This window comes from Myxine glutinosa, unplaced genomic scaffold (genome assembly GCF_964187855.1).
Source record: "Myxine glutinosa unplaced genomic scaffold, kmMyxGlut1.1 SCAFFOLD_2058, whole genome shotgun sequence".
NCBI lineage: Eukaryota > Metazoa > Chordata > Myxini > Myxiniformes > Myxinidae > Myxine > Myxine glutinosa.
The window spans coordinates 44,294-70,000 of record NW_027618153.1 but is presented as its reverse complement, the minus strand read 5'-3'; the positions used below and the strand labels follow the sequence as shown (position 1 = coordinate 70,000).

The window sequence follows — 25,707 nt, the reverse complement described above, 5'->3', positions numbered from 1 at the left end:
ATTATTTGGACAATATTGCACTGTAGGAAGTAGTATATTGCTATCATCATGGTGAGAAAATGGCAATTAACAAAGAAAGACAGACAGACTATTATAACCCTTAAAAGTAGGTCTTTCCTTTAGAGAAATTGCAAAGAAAGCCAAGGTGTCAGTGAGTACAGTTTCCGACACCATCAAAAGGTACTTGGATACTGGAGGAAACTCTGACAGGAAGAGGTCTGGCAGACCCAAATCCACAACAGCATCAGAAGACAAGTTTCTGAGAGTCAACAGCTTGCGTGATAGGCGGCTCACAGGACAACAACTTCAAGCACAGCTTAACACTGGTCGAAGTAAGCAAGTCTCAGTTTCTGAAAACGATACTGAAAACGAAAACGAGTCTCAGTCTATACGAAAACGATACGACTGAAACGTTACACTACTGTATTAAGAAACCTGGGCTTAATTTGGCCGAAGACGAGTCGTAACACCTAAGGCCTATACGTACCATATTGTTGGAAGAGCCGTAACGTCTATGCTTTCGATATTTCATGTTCATTTTAACAATCGGTTTGTATGTGTTTCACACTGAATGAAAAACGTAAAGGTAGAGTATGGCGATTGTGATATATGACAGGTTCGACGATATGTTCGGCATGATCGGCATATAAATCAAAATGACGGAGTGTGGAGAGTCAGCCGCCGTATGCCGTAATGACATCAGACGTAATCACATCACCCTGTCATGTGACCATATCCTCAGTTCTGATTGGTATACCTTTGAGCGGTCATACATACGGACGGACAAACACTGTTCTAGACGGCTTTGCCCGATGTGCTACGCCGTAAAAAATTCTTCAGGTGGAGCCGCTCCTTTGGTGAAAATTTCCTGTCAATCGGACCAAAGGTTCCAGAGAAAATGAATTTTAAAGGGAATAAACCCACAAAATTGCGGCTGAAGAATAATAACAAGGAGAACTAGAACGCCACTCAGTAGAGCGCATACTCCCGCCGTGGGTCAAGTTGGAATAATACGTTTTGTTTAACATCCCCTCTCCCCAAAACAATAAATGAAAAAGAAAGTAGGACATAACTGTCAGATAATTTATTTTGATATATCTCGGAATTAGAGGAGAAAAACATCATTTAAGAATAAGAATAAAAGCTTTAATGCAGTAAAACAGAAAAAAAATTCCCCCAAAAATTCCTGGATCCGGAATAATATCCTGAGCTTCACCAAAAACGAATCAATTCTTCCTTATCCCTTCACCTTATTTTTCCTTATCCCAAGGGCAATCATCCCACCAACTTTCATCCAAACCCGTTCAGAACTTTTCCAGATATTTTGTTCACAAACACACGAACACACACACGAACACACATACGCACACTCACACACACACACACACACACACACACACGGACGGGCACGATCGAATGCATTACTCCCTGGTGGGCGTAATGATCCGAGCAATACCAATAGGGTACCACAGCCTGAAAGGCATGTGGTAGCCTTATAATCTGAACAAAAACAATCGGTATCCACCCTGGAAGGATTGGATCCCTAAAAAACGAACGTTTTCTGTGTTTGTCACGTTTCTTGTTCACTGTAAATATTCTGGTGCCTGTAAGGAAGAAAAAATACTCTTCTGGATGTGATGTTTTACCTCAGTCATTCCCCTGGCTGACAGGATATAGCTCAAAGGTGTTGTCCTTGCCCCTGAGCTGTTTAGTCAGGGTTCATTTCTTGGCCCAGGTATGAAATGTCATCCTGGTGCTCAGCAGATGGGGTGAGTCTGCCATCATTCATAGGGGATGTTAAGCCATCTGTCTCTTCTGCTGTAGCTGTGTTGTGGATTGAGATTGTCATGTTCTTTTCAGGCCTAGCAACTTGCCACTTTGCATGGGCCTTCCATTCTGAATCTCAAGAGGAGTTGTTGGAGCAGGCAACAAGTGAGAGACAAGAGCAGTATCGGTGGCCTGAGCTCCGAGCACTTGGTATCGGCTGGTGGTTACGCAACAATACTATGCTGAGAACGTGCATAGAGAAGGTGAGGAAAGGCCGCCAAAGCTGGATTAGCACTTCCAGGTTGAAATGGATACATGTCAAATACTCATAACCTCCTTGAAAAGTTTATATACCTTTGTAAAATCTTAAATCAGAGTCGTAACGAATGTGAAAGCCCAGCCAAATGAAGTGGGCGATGCGTGTGTTGCCAGCGATGAGTTGAATACATAGATATGGATTCTGGAAATAACCTAGCTTGAACTGCAGGCCCAAAACTATGGGAAAACAATATAATATGATACTAAGATCGCATTGTATTTGGGTTTACAAATCATTTGAAGAGAAGAGAAAAGAAAGCCTGGAATGCAATTTTGTATCTCAGTGTGAGACTGGGGTTGGGACCGTCTTAAATCATTGGCTTCATGCAACGAAATGAAAGTAATCATCATTTAACAATCCCGCTTGTTTGGGAGGGGAGGGAGGAAGGGGTGAGGTGAGGGGGGGAGAGTTGGGTTCTTTCTCAGAAATGAATAGAAAGTAGATACTGTGCGAAAATTCTTTCCTGGAAGTTCTAGCAGTGTCCATGTGTTTTATACCTCCCCTCCCCCTGCCTTCCCATGCCTGCGCCCCCCAAGCCCTCTCCCTCCCACAGATCTTCCGTTGTCCCTGTCCTTTGCTGCTGTTCTTGTGTGCTTCCCTCTCTCTCCCCATCTTGTCTCCTGCTCCCTTTATTGCATGTTTTGTGTCCTTTTTCTTTTTTTGTGATTGATGTTAGCTCTTACACGAGTCTCGATCTTGTATACAAAAACAAAAAAAAAATGTTTGTCGGGTCACAAAAATTTGCTCACATCCCTAACTTTAGTGGTCAGTGCGCAATCAATTTATCGTCCACTTTTTATTTTCTCCAAAGTCAAGCTTCAAATTTCCTCTATCACTTAAACTATTGTCCCACCGAAATGACAATGCTCAACAGAAAAGATTGAAGTATGTTCTTCTGGCCTTTTCAATTAGGACGTAGTGTGGCCCACGGTTTAGGTGTTTGATTCCCATATTCTGTGTCCTAAGAGCTCCGACTGCTCTAGAAGAACCAAAAATCATGAACAGGTCAGAAGTCAGCACCTTATTGTCCCCCGTCGCACCGTGGAGCGAAAGGGGGACTATGGTTTTCCCCTCCGTCCGTGTGTGCGTCCGTCCGTGCGTCCGTCCGTCCGTGTGTGCGTGCGTAAGCAAGCAAAGGACCGAATTCTAATTTGGTGTGGGTGCAACTCACGTCAAAATCCAAGATGGCCGCCGCCATGTATGTCTGAACCTTGTTACTTTTGGACTTTGACGCCGAAAATCTATCGGGATTGAAGAGAAAAAAAATCGTTTTTATATTTAAAGAAGCTGAAATCGATCTGGAATGACAGTTTAACAACTGCAGGAAATCATTTCCGAGCGTTGCGTCGTAAGTTGCTCATAATCTGGCGGAACAATCTTATTATTTCGTTTACAGCTTGGATTGCAGCAGCTGCAATTGCAAATTTTGAACAATAAATGACTAATGAGAGATGCTAATGAGCCATGATTGTCATTGTTATTAAAAGTGGCAAGTTTTTAAATATTCTTTTACTTCTTTGCACTGCCTACCTGTTCTGTAACTGTCACCACCTGTAACACTATCTACCTGTAGTGGCAGAAACCCTTTGATTGAGGCAGAATTCTTCCCCTTTACCCCACCAATTGACAGCACTTTGGTGCGCCGACGTTCCACTAACAGAACATGTTGGTCATGAGAAAGAGCTTTTATTTGTGGCCGAGAATCATCATTATGATGGTGTGAAATCGTGTGTCTGGATTTTTGTAGATGGCAAAGGTGATGTTTCAGGAGAAAGGAAACCCATTGGATGCGGCATTGTTCTACCTCGCCATGAAGAAGAAAGCCGTACTGTGGGGGTTATTCAGGTGAGCCATGCAATTTGAGCCTCCATGGCGATTTTGATTTGTTGCTCTGAGAATAATTGTAATGATAAGATCCTATAATTGTGAGCCGAACACTTTTACTTGCAGGTTGGTGTGTTTCTCTCTCTCTCTCTTCCTTCTCTCTCTCTCCCCCTCCCGCTCTCCCTCTATCTTTCTCCCTCCCTCTATCTTTCTCCCTCCTCCACTCTCTCTCTCCCACCCTCTCTTTCTCTCCCTCTCCCTCTCCCCCCCCCCCCCCCACCCCCTCCTTTATCCTTCCCTCTATCCTTCCCTTCATCTCTCCCCCTCCCCACCCACCCCACCCCCCTCTACCTCCCCCTCTCCCTCTCTCTCTCTCCCACCCTCTCTCTCTCTCTCCTCTTTTCCTATTTTTATGTGCACAGAGTCGAGGCTCATGGAAGAGCTGGAACACAGAATGGACCAGGAAGCAACAGAGCAAAAGGAACAACAAAGATAAAGGGGAAGCGCCAACAGAAAGGCCGATGGAGAAAATCGAAGGAGATGGACAAACAAGGGATGCGGATAAAGATTAGGGGTAGGGAAGAGGACAAGAAAGCAAAATTTGTAGGGGGTTGGATATGGGGTGAGGAGGTGAGCAGGGGTGGTTTAACGGCTGCAGAAAAGATCATGGTTTTGGATGGGGGAAGACCTGAGATGGTGCTGAATATCTGTCTTGAACTTGTTTGTTTATTATCTTGCTGATTATACAGCTGTTTCCCCACTGCACCACTGTCAGTTTCTTACCTTTTTGCCCTCTGTCACCTTGATCTCCCACGAGTCTCCTTATTGTATCGAACAATATGCTGTATATATACAGTCACGTGAAAAAGTAAGTACACCCCATGTAAAGTTTTGACTTTTTCAACATATTTCAACATACAGCTATTTGATCTTCATTTCAACAATATTGATAGATAAAGGTGATATAATATAACAAATATCATGAAACATTTACATTTTGTATTGTTACGTGCTCCTCCCCAAACCCCGGTCACGGTGTACCTCCGAGCCTCGAGAGGAGTCACGGCAGAAAGATGTGTTATTCTATGTGTCAAAGATCAATGGTGAAACCACACCAATTGTCACCAACAAACAAGTATTGTATTAAGGTCACACAAGAATAAAAGTACAATAACAATAGTAATCAATTGTACAACCAATATATCATTCCTATGATGGTACCATCAGTTTCGTACAATATAACTCGCTGTGCTCCAAGTGAGCGAAAATAACATTCCCAATGTCTCTGTCCCAGCTTCAAACCAAAGCCGATGCACGCTCCAGTGATCGTCAGAACGATGTTGTATCGAGACCAGAATCCCGCTCGGTTGACAGTCACACTGCCAAAGATAGGCAAAAGTGTCCTCAAGAGGCGGCTGGGAAATCACACCTTCGGGTTGAAGAGCAAGCGTGTGTGAATAGTGAGCTAATAAAGTGCGATGTTGGTCGTTGGTGTTTCAGTGGAGGACGACGGTTGTGTTGTGGCATGGAGATGGTTTGTAGTACGGTGGTGGTTAAACTGCAGTTGAGGTGCTGCTGCGGTGGTGGTGGCAGTTTGGTTTTGGCATGGCATGCGGACTTGAATTAGGTTTTGGCGCACATATGCAAATCAGGGCGCTGCACAGAAATTCCACTGTGGCTCGAGAGAGAAAGAGAGCGCCTCCGCCTCCAAAATGCAGATAGAAGATGACGGAAAGATGGGGAAGACCTGAACTAATCCCTCACAAGCAATATTCCCTTTGAAACCCAACACACTCAAGAGAGGATTATTTGGAACATTTAATAAAGAAATAACTCGGGAGCCTTATGTTGGGTGCCATTGCTGGAGGTGACAGTTCGCAGAACTGTCACAATATTATTCCACAATGTATGGATAGGTATCGTCTCTCATATATGAACAATATCAGGCAGTGCAGGCAGATTATCATTAACTTGAACAGTGATGTATTAATAGTATTTTCATTTGCCGGTCTCTATGGAATACTGTATCACCGGTCTGGGGTCATACCACTACAGGCTGGAGGGCTGGGGATTTGGTGCAGGCCTCAGATGGCAGAGGTTCCTGGAGGCTCTCTCTTGCATTTTCAGCCATTTCTGATTGTACAAATGGCTTTCATTCGTACCAACATTGCGACACATTTTTAGCATAACCTAATGAAAAAAAAAAGCAAACAAAATTTGTTTGACACTTTAAATATAACACGGCAGAGCGCATACCTCTGCCAGGCTGAGCAGTCTACCTTTTGCAACCCACTGATAGGCCGGATCTGCATCCCAGACCTCCATAATCTAATCAGCTTGTTCTTGTCACCTACCCAATTCATGCACCAAGTTTTGTCATTATCCATCTTCAACCTTCTGAAATATCATGCTACATATCGTTTTTGGCCACATCTTTCATTGGTGAAAAATCACTTGAACATTAAAAATAACTATCCGGATCCGGTTCCAGATCTTCACCAAAATCGAATCGATTTGTCATTGGCAGACACCCTACCTCGTCGTCCTAAATGCATCTGTGCTTGAACACAGTTAATGGGCCAATTTGTTTTCTTGATCAACAATCTATTCATGACCTGATAATTCTTCCAAGACCAGATCAAGAAGTTTAGAATCCAAATCGTTAATACTGAAGCATTCGTCAAGATTTGAAACCATAACTTTTTGGCTGTCGAGTGTTCTCATCATTCCGTCACGATTTTACCCATGTAGTTCCATACGAAGAATCGACTATAAATAAAACATTTAACTTTATCAAATGTAGGAGTTTTCTTGTTTCCTAATTTATGTGTTGAGAATGAGTTGCTTCATTTTTATTTTTTTCCCGTTTTCTGTTTTTTTTTCCATTTTGCTCGTCAACAACAATTGATATTTCTGCACCCTCGCGAAGCCATTTAAGAATACAATTACTTTACTCTGTCTCCAGAGTGTTGGCATTCATTCAACGACTGAGCTGTTTGTGCCTTGATGGTCTAAATTGGAAGAACAAAAGGTTTCTTCTTCTGCAGCCATCAGCCTGCTGCACCGATCACACGTGGCCTGCCCAAAGCAATTGACCCCAATTGATTGACCGGCACAGATTGAATAACGCAATAGGATATTACATCTCCCCCCACCCCCACACCCCCAAATTTTGAACCATTAGGAAGATGTATTCTCCCCTGCTGATGCCATTTGACCCTGAGACATTCATCAAGCTCAAACCAAGCCAAATGGCTTTATCCTTTTCTGTGGTTGGGTGCATTGCTTCAGCATCAATCTGTACCCAAGGTAGGCCACTTCCTTCGCTTGGAAAGAGCATTTGCTTTTGCTGATGTGTAGTCCCACTTCGGAGGACCGTTTGAGCACTTCCTGCAAATTTGCCAAGTAAATGGAGTCTGACTCTCTCATGATGAGAACCCCATTGATGTAAACTGCGAAATTATAAAGATTTGCCAAAAGATTCTTCGTGACCTTCTGGAAAATGTATGGTACTCATGGAATTCTAAAAGGCAACCTATTGCAACCATTAATTGGTGAGCCAATCCTGACCCATTAGTGCTGGACCATGGCCCTTACTTACAACTATAGGGAAAGTTGTTCTTGACTCCTGTGAACGCATTAACACAAAAACTTGCTTTACTATCGGAATTACTTCACCAGTGTATGTGTGTAAGCCTTAGAAGTCAGTTTCACTGCAGGAACTGACCTACCACCGATATGTCACAATTCTTCAAAGTTACTTCAATCGTAACAAATACTGAAGTCTCTGTATCCAATTCCATGGTCAACCTCTGATTCTCGAATCAAAACCTGCCCTTCCGTTGCTTGCTCCTCACTTGATGTCACGTGGAACATCATCGTATGCATTTCTTGCTCCATGTCCACCTTTGTGCCAACATGCTGAACCTGTGATATGTCGGTCTCAAAGGAATATGGCCGTCATTCGATGGCAGGCACAGGCAGAGAGGCTTTCACTTGACGATCGCTTTGTGATCCCAGTTATTTCGTTATTTTTCTGTTTCCTGTGACTGCCTGTGCATTTAACCTCAATAACATGCCTAAACTGATCAGCTTGCCAGTGTTTCCCTTTCAAACACACAATAATTCATCAATTGCTTTGCCAGGTTAATCAGTGAATAGCAACAAGACATATTGCAGAGCAGAGAAATGATTTCGCATCAGGAATCAGATCAAGCATCCTCGGACATTCATAAACAGAGTTAAATCAGGCTTTGAGTCACACATATTTGAGCTCGGGATGATAAATTGGGCCAAAGAATGTCACTCAATGCGGTACTGCGTGTGCAGAATGCCGATAATTCCAAGCGACCACAAAACGAAGAACAGAAAATGTATAAAATCGAAATGTTTGTTTATATCAGCAAAAGACAGTTGGCAATGGGGGTTGAGAAATATAGTACGAGCCACACAAGGTCAAAGGCTTTGGCTGTTTGGCGCATGGTTGTTGTGGGTCAATTGTATTGTTCTGAACCTAGGTGTATGGATACTTGCCAACATATACAGGTAGTACTGCATCCAGATGATGTTCATCTCAACAGACTCAACTACAGCTTACACACTTTCCAATGTGTAAACCAAAAAGAACCACCTTTAGAGGCCATTTTCCTCGCATTGCGGGGGTTGGCCTTGTTTGGGCACCGTAGTCCCCTTTTTGGAGCAATGTTTTACGGCCAGATGCACCTTCCTGCCGCCAACCCTGTTAGTCGCCTCTTGCGACACACAGGGAATTACCAGTGAACTGGTACTCAATTTGCCGACCTCGGAGGAATGACAGGCCGAGTCAACCCCCTTGGTGTTAATTCAGCGATCGACCGGGATTCAAACCCAGGATCCTAGGATCCCAAGCCGGCACCCTAACCTCGAAGCCAACACCAGGCTTACTTTCCAATGTGTAACATTGACAATTCTTTAGACAATTAGAACGGCACTCCGTAAAGCACATACCTCCACCCGGCTGAACAGTTTGTTTTGTATTCCTCTCATCGGCCGGTCTGCATGTGAACATGAACCAAAATCGAATTGGCTTGTTCTTGTCACTTACCCAACAAATCCACCAAGTTGTTTTTTCAAAATCCGTCCATATATAAAGGGGTGCCAATTTGATGTGTAACATAATCCTGCATGAAGAAGTACAACAACACAACACAACACAACATGCATTTCAAGGCCATTTTCCATGCTAGAGCGGGGGTTAGCCTTGCGGTCCCATGACAATCTTCTCCATCTTGCCCTATTTTCTGCATCTCTCCATCTCCCCTTGCCCGCATTTCTTCTTCCACCATCTTTGGCCAAGTCTTTCTTGGTCTTCCCCGTCCTCTACTTCCTTCTACATTCATTTCCATCACTCTTCTCAACCAGTCACTTTCATCCTTCCTCAACACATGACCAAACCATCTCAACCTGTTCCTCTTCACAACATCAATCACAGGCTCTATTCCCATCATTTTTCGCAATTCATCATTTGCCTCTCTCTCAACGATACTCCGCACATCCATCGAACCATTCGCATTTCCACTCTTTCCAACCTTCGTTGCTGCTCTACGTTCATTACCCATGTCTCGCTCCCATAAATCATAACACTTCTCACACATGCAGCATACACCTTTCCCTTCAGCTTCAACGACACTCCCCTCCTCATCAGCACGCCACTCAGGTCCCGAAATTTCCTCCATGCACATCTCACTCCAGCAACCGTTGCTGAGTCTGTTCCACCTTCTCCATTCAGCATGTCTCCGAGGTAGCAAAATGTTTTCACACCTTCCAGCTTCACGCCGTCTCCAAGATCCAACTCAACATTTCCTCCATCTGCAGCTCCCTCTGTGCACACCTTACATTTGAATGTAGCTGCCACACTGCCCTGGTTAATGACCCTCTCAGACCACTACATTTTTGATGAACCCACTCAGCGCACATTGTACATTCAATTGAGTTCACTCTGACACCCTTCCTGCACACAGCACAGGGCCATTTCCCAGTTCTTTCCACCTCACCACATGCTTTACCACTTGCCATCACCTTCGTCTTTCCGATATTCACCTTCAGACCTTTTGTCTCCATACATTCCTTCCACTTGTTCATCTTTTCCTTCAGTCCATCCATACTTTCCGCAATCAACACCAGATCATCTGCATACAACAACTCCCACGGTAAACCCTCCTTTACGTTCTGAGCCAGCACCTCCATCACAGCTACAAATAGTAGTGGACTTAGTACCGACCCCTGATGCACTCCCACCTTCACCTCAAACTCACGACTGTTCCCGCCCTTCGTCCTTACAGCTGTGCGCGCTCTTTTGTACATTGCCATCACTACTCTGATCAACCATTCCTCCACTCCTAACTTCCTCATTGCCCATGTCAATACTTTGCATGGAACCCCATCGAATGCTTTCTCCAGATCAACAAACCCAAGAAACAACTTCTTCCTCTTCTCCACGTACTTCTCCTGCAACTGCCTCACAATAAAAAGCGCGTCTGTCGTTCCTCTTCCTGGCATAAATCCAAACTGCATTTCGTCGATCTTCACTTTCTTCCTTATCCTCCTCTCCAACACCCTTTCCAATACCTTCCGTCCATGCTCCAATACCTTTATCGCTCGGTACGAGCCACACTCCAGTCACCTTTCCCCTTGTATAGAGGGACGAGGGTACTCAGTTCCCAATCCACTGGAATGCGGCCTTCTTTCACCGCCAGATTACAGATCTCTGTCATTCTCTTCACACCCCAACTTCCTGCTGCCTTCAACATATCTCCCACAACTCCCGTCGGCCCTCCCGCTTTTCTACCCTTCATTGCTTTTATCGCTTGAGTGCCAGTTCACTGGTAATTCCCTGTTTGTCGTTGAAAGCGGCAAAAAGGGTTGGCGTCAGGAAGGGCATCCGGCCGTAAAACATTGCTTCAAAAAGGGGACCAAAAAACAACAACTACCACGGTCCCCGAAAAGGCCAACCCCCGCTTTGCGGGGAAAAATGGCCTCTAAACGGTGGTTTATTGCTTTTATCGCTTCCTCAACTTCCTTCTCAGTTATCTTCTCTGCCGGTCCTAAAACTGGGTTACTCTCTATGTTGCCATCCCATTCATTCTCTGTATTCAACAGCATTTCCATATATCTTTTCCATCTTCCTTTAATTCCATCTGGGTCCACAACGATTTGTCCCACTTCATCCTTCAAGCAACTCACCCCCATCACATCACACCTCTCTTTCGCTATCTGCTTTGCAATCCTGAATGCTGCTCTCTGACCCTCTTCCGAATCCAAGCGTTCTCCGAACATTTTCCTACATGCCTCCTGCGCCTTTGCTACCTCTTTCTTTGCAGCCTTCTTGGCTGCCTAATAACTTTCATGCTCTGCTGTTTCTGCTCCCGTACCCTTCGCCTTCTGCCACTCCTTGAACTTCTTCCTCTTCTCGTCAATCCTCTTTCCAACTTCATCATCCCACCACCATGTTTCCGAGTGCCTCGGTGGTCCTTTTGTCCATCCACATACCTCACCAACGGCTCCCAACAGACTATCTTTCATTGACATCCAACCACTTTCAAGCTCAACCACATCATCCTCTACCCTACTGAGCCTCTCTTTTAATGCCTCCCTTACTGTTTAATGCCTTTTTCAACCTCCACACCTTCATTCTCGGTTGGTACTTCACCCGCCGAGCTCTCCTCGCACCTTTCACCCTTATGCCGCAGACAACCAAGTGATGCTGTGAAACAGCCTCCTCCCCCGGGATCACCTTTGTGTCCCGGAGGTGCCCCCTATCTCGCCTACGCACCGTCAGGTAGTCAACGGTTGTCGTCGACCCACCTGACGTGTATGTAACAAGCTTATTATCCTCTTTCTGGAACTGAGTATTACAAATCAACAAATCAGCTCCATCAGCAAACTCCAAAATCCTTTCACCTTCTCCATTTCTCACACCATATCCGTAACCCCCATGAACTCCCTCAAAACCATCCATACTCCTTCCCACATGTCCATTTAGGTCTCCTCCTACCACAACAACTTCCTCATCTTTCACGTTTTCCATCAGCTTCTCTATCGCACACCAGAACTTGTCCTTCTTGTCATCGCTCCGACCAACCTGCAGAGCATATCCCGAGATGACGTTCACCAAGAGCTTTCCAATCATCATTTTCACCATCGTCAACCTATCACTCACTCTCATCACACTCACCACACTGTCTACAAGCTCCTCAAAAAACAGGACACCAACACCATTCACGCCCTCCAGGCACCCTTGCCACACAAAGTTTATTTCTGTCCCTGCCTACCCTTCACCATTCTCGCACCACTTCCCTTCCATCTCGTCTCTTGCACACAACATATGTCCACTCTTCTTCTGACCAATACTTCCACCACTTCTCCTGATCTCCCTGTCATTGTCCCTACATTCCATGTCCCAAACCTCAGAAACCGATCTCCACTTCGGGCTGTACCCTGCCCATATGTAGTTGTAATTGTCATGGTTCTCTTTTTGAGGCAATGTTTTTATGGCCGGATGCCCTTCCTGACGCCAACCCTCTTAGTCGTCTCTTACGACACGCAGGGATACGGTGCACCTATTCTAATCCAGGGTAAACACTGGGAAACGTTAAAGCATGGAAATTCTGAGTGGGGGGGGGGGGCATCACGGCTGCGGGGGCCCCATCAGCACCACGCCACGTTTGCCCAGTCAGCACCACGGCGGCCCGGTCAGCACCACACCCTTGGAAAGGACTTCGATGCACGTCGGCCCGGTCGGCCCAGAGCCTGGCGCGAAGTCCAAGGACATCAGCACGTCATCCGAAAACAGCTCCGGTTGGTGCGAACCACTCGGTCAATGGCGCGAACCATGTCCCGACACGCCCTTGCTCACTTGGCCCCGATGAAGGCCTCGCTGGGTGTTCTCCAAACAGGGGCAAAATTGCCCAAGCCGCGCTGGATTTCGGCAGCGGAAGCCTTGCTCGCTCAGCCCCGATGAAGGCCTCGCTGGCTGTTCTCCAAACAGGGGCAGAATCGCCCAAGCCGCGCTCGATTTCGGCGGCGGAAAGCAGCCACGAAGCGACGATATTCGGTCGGGCTTTTCGTTAAATCTATGCTGCTGAATATCACACACGTCGGCCCGGTCGGCCCAGAGCCTGGCGCGAAGTCCAAGGACATCAGCACGTCATCTGAAAACAGCTCGAAAGCATCCGAAAACAGCTGCTCTTGAACCTCGTCAGGAATCGTCCGGTTCGTCTCAGGCCTCCACGTCCTAGCGCAGGAAACCGCAAGCTGCACTTTCATCTCCACTGGCCGGGCCCGGGAACTGCAAAGTGTCAAGACGCTTTGACACCTGTCTCTCTCCCCGACTCATCTCAGTCAGTCTGAGACCGCAAGCCACATGAAGAAGTAAATGTATTATATTTGCCAAATGTAGGGCACCCTTTTATATGATCTTTTCTGGAGCATTACTTGGTTCTTCCTAAGAACACAAGGGTAGTCCAGCATGAACACTAGATTTTAAAAATCTTTCTATTTTTCGTTTTGGCCCCAATGGTGAAGGTGACGAATCCATTCAAAAGATAAAATTTAAATCTTGGATCTGCATGCAGATCCGGATCTTTACTAAAATCGAATTAATTTGTCCTTGTCCTACACCCAACTTGTCCACCAAATTTCGTCGAAATCCGTCCACAACTTTTTGAGATAGCCTCCTCACAGGCATTTAAACAAACAGACAGTGGTGAAAACATAACCTCCATCCACTTTAAATGGCAGAAGTAATAATAATGCAATATTTTGGCCCATGCAATATATCAAAATTGCTTCTTATTAGTCAGTGTGAATTTTTTTTTGCTGTTTCTGACATCATCTTGTGTGAAAAAACATTTTTGTTTGGTTTTCAACTCCGGGGAACTCCAAGGTTGTTGGTCATTATTTGGCCAATGATTTGATTTTGAATTTGGCTAAGACTCCATGACTCTTCCGGTCTTTCAGCCTTCATGCTGCACTCGCTCACTGGCCACTCCTCCGGCAGGTCAAAGGGCGAGCCGAAAATGGCAGAGTTCTTCCGTAACGACTTTTCGGAGGAGCGATGGCGGCGTGCAGCCTTAAAGAATGCTTTCGCCTTGCTGGGCAAGCAGCGTTTCGAACAGGCCGCAGCCTTTTTCCTGCTGGCTGGTTCCCTGAAGGATGCAGTTGAGGTTTGTCCTGTCAAAGTTTCCATCTCCAACAGCAGGCATCCACGCATCACAAAGTTGAAGTTTGTTTTGACTTTGTTCCTGAATCTCTCAAAAGTTCTTATCTATGAAATGAAAGTTTCTTTCTTTTCTTGTTTATCTGATCTAACATTACATCGTTCCTCCATCAAATGTATCTTTAGAAGTCGTTGGCGTTCCTCCATTCCTCCCACCTTCCTCCAACCATATTCAGGTTTGTGTGGAGCGTCTCGAAGACCTGCAACTAGCTCTTGTCATTTGCCGACTTTACGAAGCGGACCCGGGTGCCGGCTCGTCCTTGTACCGCACGACGTTAGCACGGCATGTGCTCAAAAAATGTGAAAGTTTCAACGGGAAGGCTCAGAAACATAATGACCCATTTCTACGCAGTCTTGCTTTTTGGATTGTCGGTGACTATTCGGGTGCACTGGACACACTGCTGGATCAGCCTGATTACAAGAGCGACAAAGGTACATTGGAATATGCGTTTTGGGTACAGACTCTCATGAACAACGGATTATTAGTAAATTTTAATGCAATACAAACTTTTGTGACATAGTATGCTCATGCAGTCAACATGGGTTTTTGTTTTCAGTCAGCAGCACAACTTACCGCTCAAGCTCCTGCAATCCAGCGATATTCAGCTTCTACAGTTTTCTGCGCTCCCACCCTCTGATTCAGCGGCAGCGCTTGGCAGCTGGTCAACTACAGTCCAAAGGCATCAGCTTGCGTGAACGCAACCTCTACTTTTCCACTGCGCACACCTACTTCAAGGCAGGATGTCCCCTTCTCGTCTTGGAGGTCTTGACACGGATGCCACCCGTTGCTGTGACTTATGGGGCTGCTGATGAAATGAAGCATCATGAAAAGGTGGGCCTTGTATTTCCTCAAGCGCGTTTCGAGTGAATATTATTCATCCAATCATCCAAACAGTTGATTTTGTTTGAGGATTATGTTACACTCTTCTTGTGGTCCAAATTAAGGAATTACCCTGCGCTTGCGGAGCGAAATTCAGGGTTAGGCATTCATCTGCGTACATGTGCCGTACGTGTGCCGTGTCTGCATTTTTAAAATTCATTTTCATGGCAACCATTGGTCCGATTGATGAAATTTTACCATAGAAGCGCCTCCGCCTGTAGATTTTTTTTGCTGATAATTGTGACGTCATAGGTCACGCCATCTTGGAAAAACTTTGCACCTCTATATCTCTGAAACCACTTCATGGATAAAATTGAGACCTGGCTCTGTCACCGACTCCCCATGGGGAATAAGTTACGTTAATGATGATGTCATCGGTGCCTTCGTTATGACGTCATAATTTGACAAATACAACACTTACCCTTTTTTTTTTTTTTTTTTTTTTTGTCTTTTTTGTCTTTTTTGTATACTGAATCGAGGCTCGTGAAAGCTAACATTTACTTCACAAACAAATCAACCAGACAAACAAAATACCCAAAAAGAGGGAGCGGAAGACAAGATGGGGAGAGAAGGGGAAGTACACAAACACAACATCCGAGAGCAGGGAGATGTGTGGAAGGGAGAGGGTCCGGGGGGAGGAGGCATGGGAAGGGGGAGGGGGGGGGGGGAGGGAGAAGTATAAAACACAAGGACACCAAGGACTTCCTGGACAGAAGTTGGTATTTCAAAAAAATGGAATTGGGGTGAAATTAGCGGGGGTAGAAAAGATCAAGGTTTTGGATGGGGGAAGATAAGAGATGGTGGTGAACAGCTGTTTTAAAGACCTGGAGGGTGGAGTGGGATTGAAGAGAGTGAGGGAGTTTGTTCCAGAGGTGGGAGAAAAGAGGAATGAAGGAGTGAAGGTCAGCAGAGAGTCTTGATTTTGGCAGTTTAACCATAAGAGGGTTGCAGGCAGATCTTGTGCGACCTGTAGGAATATTTGCGGGACAGAGCCCAGAGAGAGCTGGGGGGGCAAGGCCAGAGAGGAGTCGGTAGAAGACAGAAAGACCACCAACCTGCCTGCGGTGAGTGAGAGGCCCTTGGAGTTAGCTTCATCGCGGGAGATTCCAATGATTCTGAACGCTTTGGTTTCAACAGCGTGAAGGCGAGCGAGGTGTGAGGCAGGAGCACCAGCCCAGAGGGGAGAGCAGTTTTTTTTTTTTTTTTTTTTTTTTTTTTTTTTTGTATACAAGATCGAGGCTCGTGAAAGAGCGAACATTAATCACACAGAAAGACAAACCGACACATAAAACATATAACATCGGGAGCGGTAGACAAGATGGGGAGAGAGGGGGAAGGACACAAACACAACATTTGAGAGCAGGGACCGAGAGACATGGAGACATCGAGAGATCTGAGAGAGGGCGATGGCTTTGGGGGGGGGGGGGGGCATGGGAAGGGGGCGGTGGGAGAGGTATAAAACATATGGACACTGCCAGGACTTCCAGGAAAGAAGTTGGAATTTCAAACAAGGTGGATCTGGGGTGAATTAGCGGGGGTAGAAAAGATCGAGGTTTTGGATGGGGGAAGATAAGAGATGGTGGTGAACAGCTGTTTTAAAGACCTGGAGGGAGGAGTGGGATTGAAGGGAGTGAGGGAGTTTGTTCCAGAGGCGGGAGAAAAGAGGAATGAAAGAGTGAAGGTGAGCAGAGAGCCGAGATTTCGGCAGTTTAACCATCAGAGGGTTGCTGGCAGATCTTGTGCGACCTGTAGGAATATTTGGGGGACAGAGCACAGAGAGAGCTGGGGGTGCAAGGCCGGAGAGGAGTCGGTAGAAGACAGAAAGACCACCTACCTGCCTGCGGTGAGTGAGTGAAAGGCCCTCAGAGATAGCTTCATCGCGGGAGATTCCAATAATTCTGAAAGCTTTGGTTTCAACAGCATGAAGCCGAGCTAGGTGTGAGGCAGGAGCACCGGCCCATAGGGGAGAACAGTATTCCATTGAGCTGCGGATGAAAGCCTTGTATGTGGTGAGGAGCTCAGGTGTGCCGAGGAAGGACTTCGCACGACGGAGGATGCCCAGTCGGCGACTGGCTTTGGAGGCCAGCTTGGAAATGTGGTTTTCCCAAGAAAGATCATGGCAGATAGTGAGACCCAAAATCTTGAGCGACAGAACTTCTTGGAGAGGATTGTTGAGAAAGTAGATGGGAGGGTTGTCCAGTCGATCTTTTCGGAGAGACATAGTAAGAGTGTGAGATTTGTCAGGATTGAAAGACATGTTCCACTTGTTTGACCAGTCTGTGATTTTGTCCAGGTCTTCAGAGAGTGAGGAGGCAGCAGACTGCCGATCTGAGGGAAGAGGAATGGAGCGGCAGAGAGTGGAGTCATCAGCAAAGAGATAGAGAGGATTTTCGAGAGAGTCAGAGAGATCATTGATGAAGATCAGAAAAAGCACGGGGCCCAGAACACTGCCTTGGGGAACTCCAGCCTGAACAGGAAGAGGAGATGAGAGAAACCCATTCAGGGCCACACGTTGACGACGACTAGAGAGGAAGTCCGCCAGCCATGCGTGGAGATTTCCATGGATACCAAAGGAGGAGAGTTTGGTGAGCAGAGCGGGGTGCCAGACCGTGTCGAAGGCACGTGATATGTCGAGGGAGACAGCTCTAATTTCCTGTTTGGCATTGAGGACCTCCATCCATTGTTGAGACAGCAGAAGCAGCATGTCCAGAGTAGAGTGACCTGGTCTGAAACCAAATTGATGATCAGAGATCAAGCCATTGGAGAAGAGGAAAGATTTCATATCCGAAGCAATGATGGATTCCATGACTTTGCTGATAATTGGGAGAAGGCTGATTGGTCTGTAGTTGCTAGGATCTGTTTTTGCACCTTTTTTGTGCAAAGCGGTGATGTTGGCTGATTTCCAAGCAGATGGCAGTTGACCTTGAGCAAAAGAGAGGGTGAAGAGAACGGAGAGAGGGTGAGATAGAGCAGCAGAGCAGGATTTTAGGACCCGTGGGCTGATGCCGTCGGGTCCAGTTGCAGAATCAGAGTCGAGGGTTGACAGAAACTTTTCCACCTTGTCAGGAGGAAAGGACACGGAGTCCAGGAGCAGCAGGGTACGACTGGGTATGGTGGGTACAGAGAGGGATGGGTTTGGGACACAAGATTTAGAGGCAAACACAGAGTTGAGGCATTCAGCTTTTTCACGTGCGGAGTCAGCTGTGTAGCCGTTTGAGGTAAGGGAGGGGATGGAGGGGGAACAAACACCAGAAACGGATTTGACCAGACGCCACCAGGATTTGGAAGAGGGAGACAGATAAGAGAGTTCGGTCTTGAGAACGGAGAGATATTGTTTCCTGGCTCTCCTGAGGGTGGACACACACTTGTTTCGGGCTTTGTGAAAGGAAATGAGATTTCCTTCCGTTGGATTTGCTTTCCAGGAGACGAAAGCAAGTTGTTTCTGGGCAACAGCCTCACCACAAGATTCCGTGTACCATGGACGGGAGGAAGGGTATGACAACTGAAGACGAGATGGGATAAATCTGTGCATGAGAGAGAGCAATTTACTTTGGAAGAATTCCCAGGATGAGTTGATGTCAGAGGTGGTAGAGATGGGAGACCAGTCCAGATGATTGATGGCTGCTTGAAGACCGTGCCAGTTGGCCTGAGTGAAATGCCAGACTCGTCGACGCTGAGCAGGCTCCCTGAGGATGGTCAGAGAGATGTCCACTTTAACAAGGACATGATCAGATGATCCGATCGGAGCAGAAGAAGAGCAGCAGACATTTTCAGGGAAGTTAGTCATAACCAAGTCCAGAAGAGAAGATGTTCCGTTGACTGAGATCCGGGTCGGGAAATTGACAGATTGTGTCAGTCCCAGTGAGTCACAGAAGTCCTTTGCTGAGGAGCCATGGCTGGTGAGAGAGGTACCCACACCCAGCCAACTGGCATGATGACAGTTGAAATCACCACATATGAGGAAGAGAGAGTTGGGATGAGTAGATAGAAGTTGGTCCATATCATCAGACAGCGATATGTAGATGGAGTCATCACTGTTTGGTGGACGGTACAACACACATATGAACAAGAGGTGGGAGCGAAGGGGAAGCCGTAGCCAGAGGTATTCCTGGGGGTGAGGTGGAGAGAGTGCAATGCAGGGCGAGTGAGGAAGAGAGTTTTTGATAAAGATAGCAACCCCGCCTCCAGGACGAGGCTCAGGTCTATCATACCGGAGGAGGGAGTAGCCCGGGAGAGATACTATGGAATCAGAGACATCATAAAGGAGGAAAGTTTCTGTTAAGCAGATCACGTCTGGTTTGACAGAAGCAACCTGTATGGAGAGATCAGTTAAGTTTGAACGAAGGCCCCGGATGTTTGAGGTCCATACCGTTAATGAAGAGGAAGGGGGAGCATCAGATACAGAACAGGGGGGAGGAGGGGTAGGGTAAGATGTGGAAGAGGTGGAAGAGATAGGGAGAGCTGTTGAAGGTGTGTCAGAGATTTCAGAATAGCTCGGAGAAAGGGAAGGATGGGGCGGACAAAAGGTTTGATGGTGATTGGGTGAGCCACAATGAGGTGTTATTTGAGGAGGGGGAAGAGCGAGGCAGAAGGTTGGGGGAGATGGAGGTGAGAGTTTGAAGGGGGAAGAAGCGGGGAGGACGCTTTGAGGAGGGGGAGTGAGAGGGGGGAAATTGAGAAGCAATGAGGGTCGGGAGATTTGAAGGGGAGGGGTGAGGGGGGAGTTTGGGAGGGAAGGGACAAGGGGAGGGATTTGAAAGGGATGGGATATGGGGGAGATTTGGAGGGGAGGGGTGAGGCAGGAGTCTAGGAGGGGAGGGGCGAGGGGGCGTCTTGGCGGGGAGGGGTGAGGGGGTAGTTTAGGAGGGAGGGGGCAAGGGGGGAGATTTGAAAGGGATGGGTGATGGGGAAGATTTGGAGGGGAGGGGTGATGGGGAAGATTTGGAGGGGAGGGGTTATGGGGAAGATTTGGAGGGGAGGGGTGAGATTGGATTTTTGAAAGTGTACGATTTATGGGAAACGAACATTTATTGCAAAATGAGTTTCTTGTGACCTTCGAGTTAAAAATACGTTTAAGGACGCTGGATGGAGGATGGAGTGCAGGAGAGTTTAGGGAATGTAGAAAAAAGGCACTATAGGAGATGGATATTTTTTTTGGGATGAATTGATTTGGTGAGCAAGTCGAAAGCAGCCTTTTAAAGAAGAAGAAGAAAAAGGTGTTATAAAATATGACGGAATACATAACTTGAGGGGAAAGTGTAAACATTGAAGGTTAATGAGTGAAAACTATCTGGGGAAATGGGGGAGAAACAAGTGGTCGAAGAACGAACGAACGAATAAGAATGAATAAACGAATGAGAGCAGAGAAGGAATTATTTTTTTTTTTTTATTTTTTTTTTTTTTTTCCCCCCCCGAGTTGAGATTTACACAAGGAAGTAGGCTATGGGTGAAAAGACTGGGAATACAGAGAACGAAAGTTATTGGATCACAAAACGACGGACCGCTGAGAGAAAAACAAAGCCTCAAGGTTGTACAGTGCACACTGTACAAGGCCTCAAGACACGACACGGCAAACAGACGATCAATTTATGAAAGATAAACACCGAGAAACAACCAAAGTTGCACACAATAACTTCACACACCGAAAGATAAATACAGTTTCGACAAAATACAATTGTGAACAGACTTAACTTCGAAAAACGTGGAGACCGTGTGGAGCTTCGAAAATCCCTCCCACCGTCTCCGAGATCTCGCGAGATCCGGTATTCCATTGATCATTATTAATTTTTTTCAGCAACTGTTGGTCTGATGGACACAAAATTTTCACCAAAGGTGCGCCTCCTCCTGGAGAATATTTTAATGCTAATTATGACGTCATAGGTCATGTGGTACAGGCGCCATCTTGGAAAAAACAAAAAAACGTTGAACCTCCATCTCCAAAACCGTTCCATGGAAAAAATTGAAACGTAGCTCATTGTAAAGAACTCTACATGGGGAATAGGCGTTGTTAACGATGATGTCATTGGTGCCATTTAGCCTGGTGTTGGCTTAACGGTTAGCGTGCTGGCTTGCGATCCTAGGATCCTGAGTTTGAATCCTGGTCGATCGTTAAATTAACGCCAGCAGGGTTGATTCAGCCTGTCATCCTTCCTAGGTCGGCAAATTGAGTACCTGCTCACTGGTAATTGGGCCACTGCATCAGCGGCACAAACGCGCTTCCAGAAAAATGATGCAACCAGCAGCAACAAGCTGCATACGAAACAACAACACTGGTGCCATAATTGAATGAATGAATAATTCGACAGGGGCGATGCTTAGTCTGATAAGTTTTGAATTTATTGAGCGTGATCTAAGCAACAATTATATTAGAGAATATAAATATATGATGTAATCGCTTACGTGGTCTGGCAGCCATATTGGATCAAAGAAAAAACCCTTCAAAACAGAAGAGTTGGCTCGCACCAACTTGACTGCGCAGGTTAAGTATTCTATGAATACCATCTCGTTTACATTGAGGATTCAGTTCCTACTCCACGGCTTGATTCTAAATGTGATGTAAATTTATTCCGTTTTAAGGAAGAGTTTACTCAAATTAAATACAGCAGCGAAGTGGATGTTATCCCTGCAACTGGAGCTATTTTGTAGTTTGCACACTAGACACCTTGTGATCTAACATGAAAGTACTGATATGTGAACAGGAAAGGACCGAGTCGTTGGACAGGCCTCAAGACCGTGATTCTTCACGCTCTCTCGACATGGCAAATGCCATCGATTGGGGTACCAACTCTCCGCAGTCGGACTCTGACTCTTTGCAACTGAGCTGGGGGAATGAGAACAGTGATGACGATGAAGGCTTAACTATGAAGAACCTGGGTCAAGCCAAAGAAGCCGTCACCAAAAGGTTATCATTTACCTCTGCCAGAGATGTCCATTTTGAAATGTTTCCCATCTCTCTCGAGACATTTCACCATTGGTGCCTCATTTTCTCTATTTCTTGACAGCATGCATACCTACGATATTGCCTGTGTTTTCTGAACCCTACTTTTATATACATGCACAAGTTTAAAAAAAATAAAATCAAGTGACCGTCAATTTCATTACATTTTGGGAAATTTTGTTCAGTAAATATAGGGATATCTTGTTTGTTTGTTATGACTTTCCAATTGACGTAGGCTTGGTGTGAATACACATTTAGAAATTCTGGTCCATGCTGAATAGTGAGACATGCATGAGGTATTTCTAAAATTGGCCTGCACATTAGCATGGTTTTCCACTCATCCAATTTCTTTGCCACAAACTGTTTTTTTAATGCAGGGATGAAGCTTATTTGCAGCCCTTCCATTGTCCTTGTTCTTTAGTGAGGAAAAAATTGATCAGCTGGGTGGAGAAATTGGAAGGAATGGGAACGAACAGCAAAAAGTAAGGGGGAGGAAGTTTGGAAGCACACAAAATGTGGAAACTCAGCATATTCGAAGTTTTTTTGTTTTTTTTGTATACAGAATCGAGGCTCGTGAAAGAGCTAACATTTATCACACAAGCAAATCAAACAGACAAACAAAATATATCAAAAGAGGGAGCGGTAGACAAGATGGGGAGAGAAGGGGAAGCACACAAACACAACATTTGAGAGCAGGGACATCGTCCTGCCAAACAGGAAATTAGAGCTGTCTCCCTTGACATATCACGTGCCTTCGATACGGTCTGGCACCCCGCTCTGCTCACCAAACTCTCCTCTTTTGGTATCCATGGAAATCTCCACGCATGGCTGGCGGACTTCCTCGCTAGTCGTAGTCAACGTGTGGCCCTGAATGGGTTTCTCTCATCTCCTCTTCCTGTTCAGGCTGGAGTTCCCCAAGGCAGTGTTCTGGGCCCTGTGCTTTTTCTGGTCTTCATCAATGATCTCTCTGACTCTCTTGAAAATCCTCTCTATCTCTTTGCTGATGACTACTCTCTGTCGCTCCATTCTTCATCCCTCAGATCGGCAGTCTGCAGCCTCCTCACTCTCTGCAGACCTGGACAAAATCACAGACTGGGCAAACAAGTGGAACATGTCTTTCAATCCTGACAAATCTCACACTCTTATGATGTCTCTCCGAAAAGACCAACTGGACAACCCTCCCATCCACTTTCTGAATAATCCTCTCCAAGAAGTTCTGTCACTCAAGCTTTTGGGTCTCACTATCTGCCATGATCTTTCCTGGGAAAACCACATTTCAAATCTGGCCTCCAAAGCCAGTCGCCGACTGGGCATCCTCCGTCGTGCGAAGTCCTTCCTTGGCACACCTGAGCTCCTCACCACGTACAAGGCTTTCATCCGCAGCTCAATGGAATACTGCTCTCCCCTCTGGGCTGGTGCTCCTGCCTCACACCTAGCTCGTCTTCACGCTGTTGAAACCAAAGCGTTCAGAATCATTGGAATCTCCCGCGATGAAGCTAACTCCAAGGGCCTCTCACTCACTCACCGCAGGCAGGTTGGTGGTCTTTCCGTCTTCTACCGACTCCTTTCTGGCCTTGCCCCCCCCCCCCCCCCCCAGCTCTCTCTGGGCTCTGTCCCGCAAATATTCCTGCAGGTCGCACAAGATCTGCCTGCAACCCTCTTATGGTTAAACTGCCAAAATCAAGACTCTCTGCTCACCTTCACTCCTTCATTCCCCTTTTCTCCCGCCTCTGGAACAAACTCCGTCACTCTCTTCAATCCCACTCCACCCTCCAGGTCTTTAAAACAGCTGTTCACCACCATCTCTTATCTTCCCCCATCCAAAACCTTGATCTTTTCTACCCCCGCTAATTTCACCCCAATTCCACTTTTTTGAAATACCAACTTCTGTCCTGGAAGTCCTTGGTGTTCTTGTGTTTTGTACTTCTCCCTCCCCCCCCCCCCCTTCCCACGCCTCCTCCCCCCGGGCCCTCTCCCTTCCACGCATCTCCCTGCTCTCGGATGTTGTGTTTGTGTGCTTCCCCATCTCTCCCCATCTTGTCTTCCGCTCCCTCTTTTTATATGTTTTGTTTGTCTGGTTGATTTGTTTGTGAGATAAATGTTAGCTCTTTACGAGCCTCGATTCAGTATACAAAAAAAAAAAAAAAAAAAAAAATGTTTGGGAGGGAGAGGGCTTGGGGGGAGGAGGCATGGGAAGGGGGGGAGGAGGCGTGGGAAGGGGGGGAGGGTGGGAGAAGTGTAAAACACAAGGACACCAAGGACTTCCAGGACAGAAGTTGGTATTTCAGAAAAGTGGATTTGGGGTGAAATTAGCGGGGGTAGAAAAGATCAAGGTTTTGGATGGGGGAAGATAGATGGTGGTGAACAGCTGTTTTAAAGAACTGGAGGGAGGAGTGGGATTGAAGAGAGTGAGGGAGTTTGTTCCAGAGGCGGGAGAAAAGAGGAGTGAAGGTGAGCAGAGAGTCTTGATTTTGGCAGTTTAACCATAAGAGGATTGCAGGCAGATCTTGTGCGACCTGCAGGAATATTTGGGGGACAGAGCCCAGAGAGAGCTGGGGGGGGGGGGGGCAAGGCCGGAGAGGAGTTGGTAGAATACGGAAAGACCACCAAACCTGCCTGCGGTGAGTGAGTGAAAGGCCCTCGGAGGTAGCTTCATCGCGGGAGATTCCAATGATTCTGAACGCTTTGGTTTCAACAGCGTGAAGACGAGCTAGGTGTGAGGCAGGAGCACCAGCCCAGAGGGGAGAGCAGTATTCCATTGAGCTGCGGATGAAAGCCTTGTATGTGGTGAGGAGCTCAGGTGTGCCAAGGAAGGACTTCGCACGACGGAGGATGCCCAGTCGGCGACTGGCTTTGGAGGCCAGATTTGAAATGTGGTTTTCCCAAGAAAGATCATGGCAGATAGTGAGACCCAAAAGCTTGAGTGACAGAACTTCTTGGAGAGGATTATTCAGAAAGTGGATGGGAGGGTTGTCCAGTCGGTCTTTTCGGAGAGACATCGTAAGAGAGTGAGATTTGTCAGGATTGAAAGACATGTTCCACCTCTTTGCCCAGTCTGTGATTTTGTCCAGGTCTGCAGAGAGTGAGGAGGCTGCAGACTGCCGATCTGAGGGATGAGGAATGGAGCGGCAGAGAGTTGAGTCATCAGGAAAGAGATAGAGAGGATTTTCAAGAGAGTCATAGAGATCATTGATGAAGACCAGAAAAAGCACAGGGCCCAGAACACTGCCTTGGGGAACTCCAGCCTGAACAGGAAGAGGATATGAGAGAAACCCATTCAGGGCCACACTTTGACTACAACTAAAGAGGAAGTCCGCCAGCCATGCGTGGAGATTTCCATGGATACCAAAGGAGGAGAGTTTGGTAAGCAGAGCGGGGTGCCAGACCGTATCGAAGGCACGTGATATGTCAAGGGAGACAGCTCTAATTTCCTGTTTTGCGATCATGCAGTTTTATGTCAGGTGTCTGAGTGATTCCGATCCCTACCCATGCTTGCTTTAAATTCCCTTCCATTTGCGTTCATTGCAGAGAGTCAGATGCCAAGCCCGTTCTGCTGGCCGGCCAAATTATCCAAACTGATATAATGGCTGAGCAGCTGAAGTTTCGAGCTTGCCTCAAACTTCTCGTCACAGAACTGCGCACTCTTGCAATGGGATATGAGGTAGGTTATCCTTTGTTTGAGTGATATCGGGTTTACCCTCTGTCCTATGCACATCCCTCGCACC

The 25,707-nt window shown here is 46.5% G+C and overlaps 1 protein-coding gene across 1 annotated transcript in view; it reads left to right on the top strand.

Moving 5' to 3' along the window:
* The window catches only part of LOC137414449 (dmX-like protein 2), a gene marked incomplete at its 3' end in the record, with an annotated part of 77,412 nt that overhangs the window by 10,499 nt on the left and 41,206 nt on the right, over window positions 1-25,707 (top strand). The window contains exons 3-9 of the mRNA XM_078769319.1: window positions 1,861-2,030; window positions 3,834-3,931; window positions 13,947-14,112; window positions 14,342-14,597; window positions 14,723-14,997; window positions 21,744-21,946; window positions 25,511-25,643. Coding sequence (XP_078625445.1) covers window positions 1,861-2,030; window positions 3,834-3,931; window positions 13,947-14,112; window positions 14,342-14,597; window positions 14,723-14,997; window positions 21,744-21,946; window positions 25,511-25,643 — 1,301 coding nt within the window. The remainder of the gene's footprint in view (window positions 1-1,860; window positions 2,031-3,833; window positions 3,932-13,946; window positions 14,113-14,341; window positions 14,598-14,722; window positions 14,998-21,743; window positions 21,947-25,510; window positions 25,644-25,707) is intronic.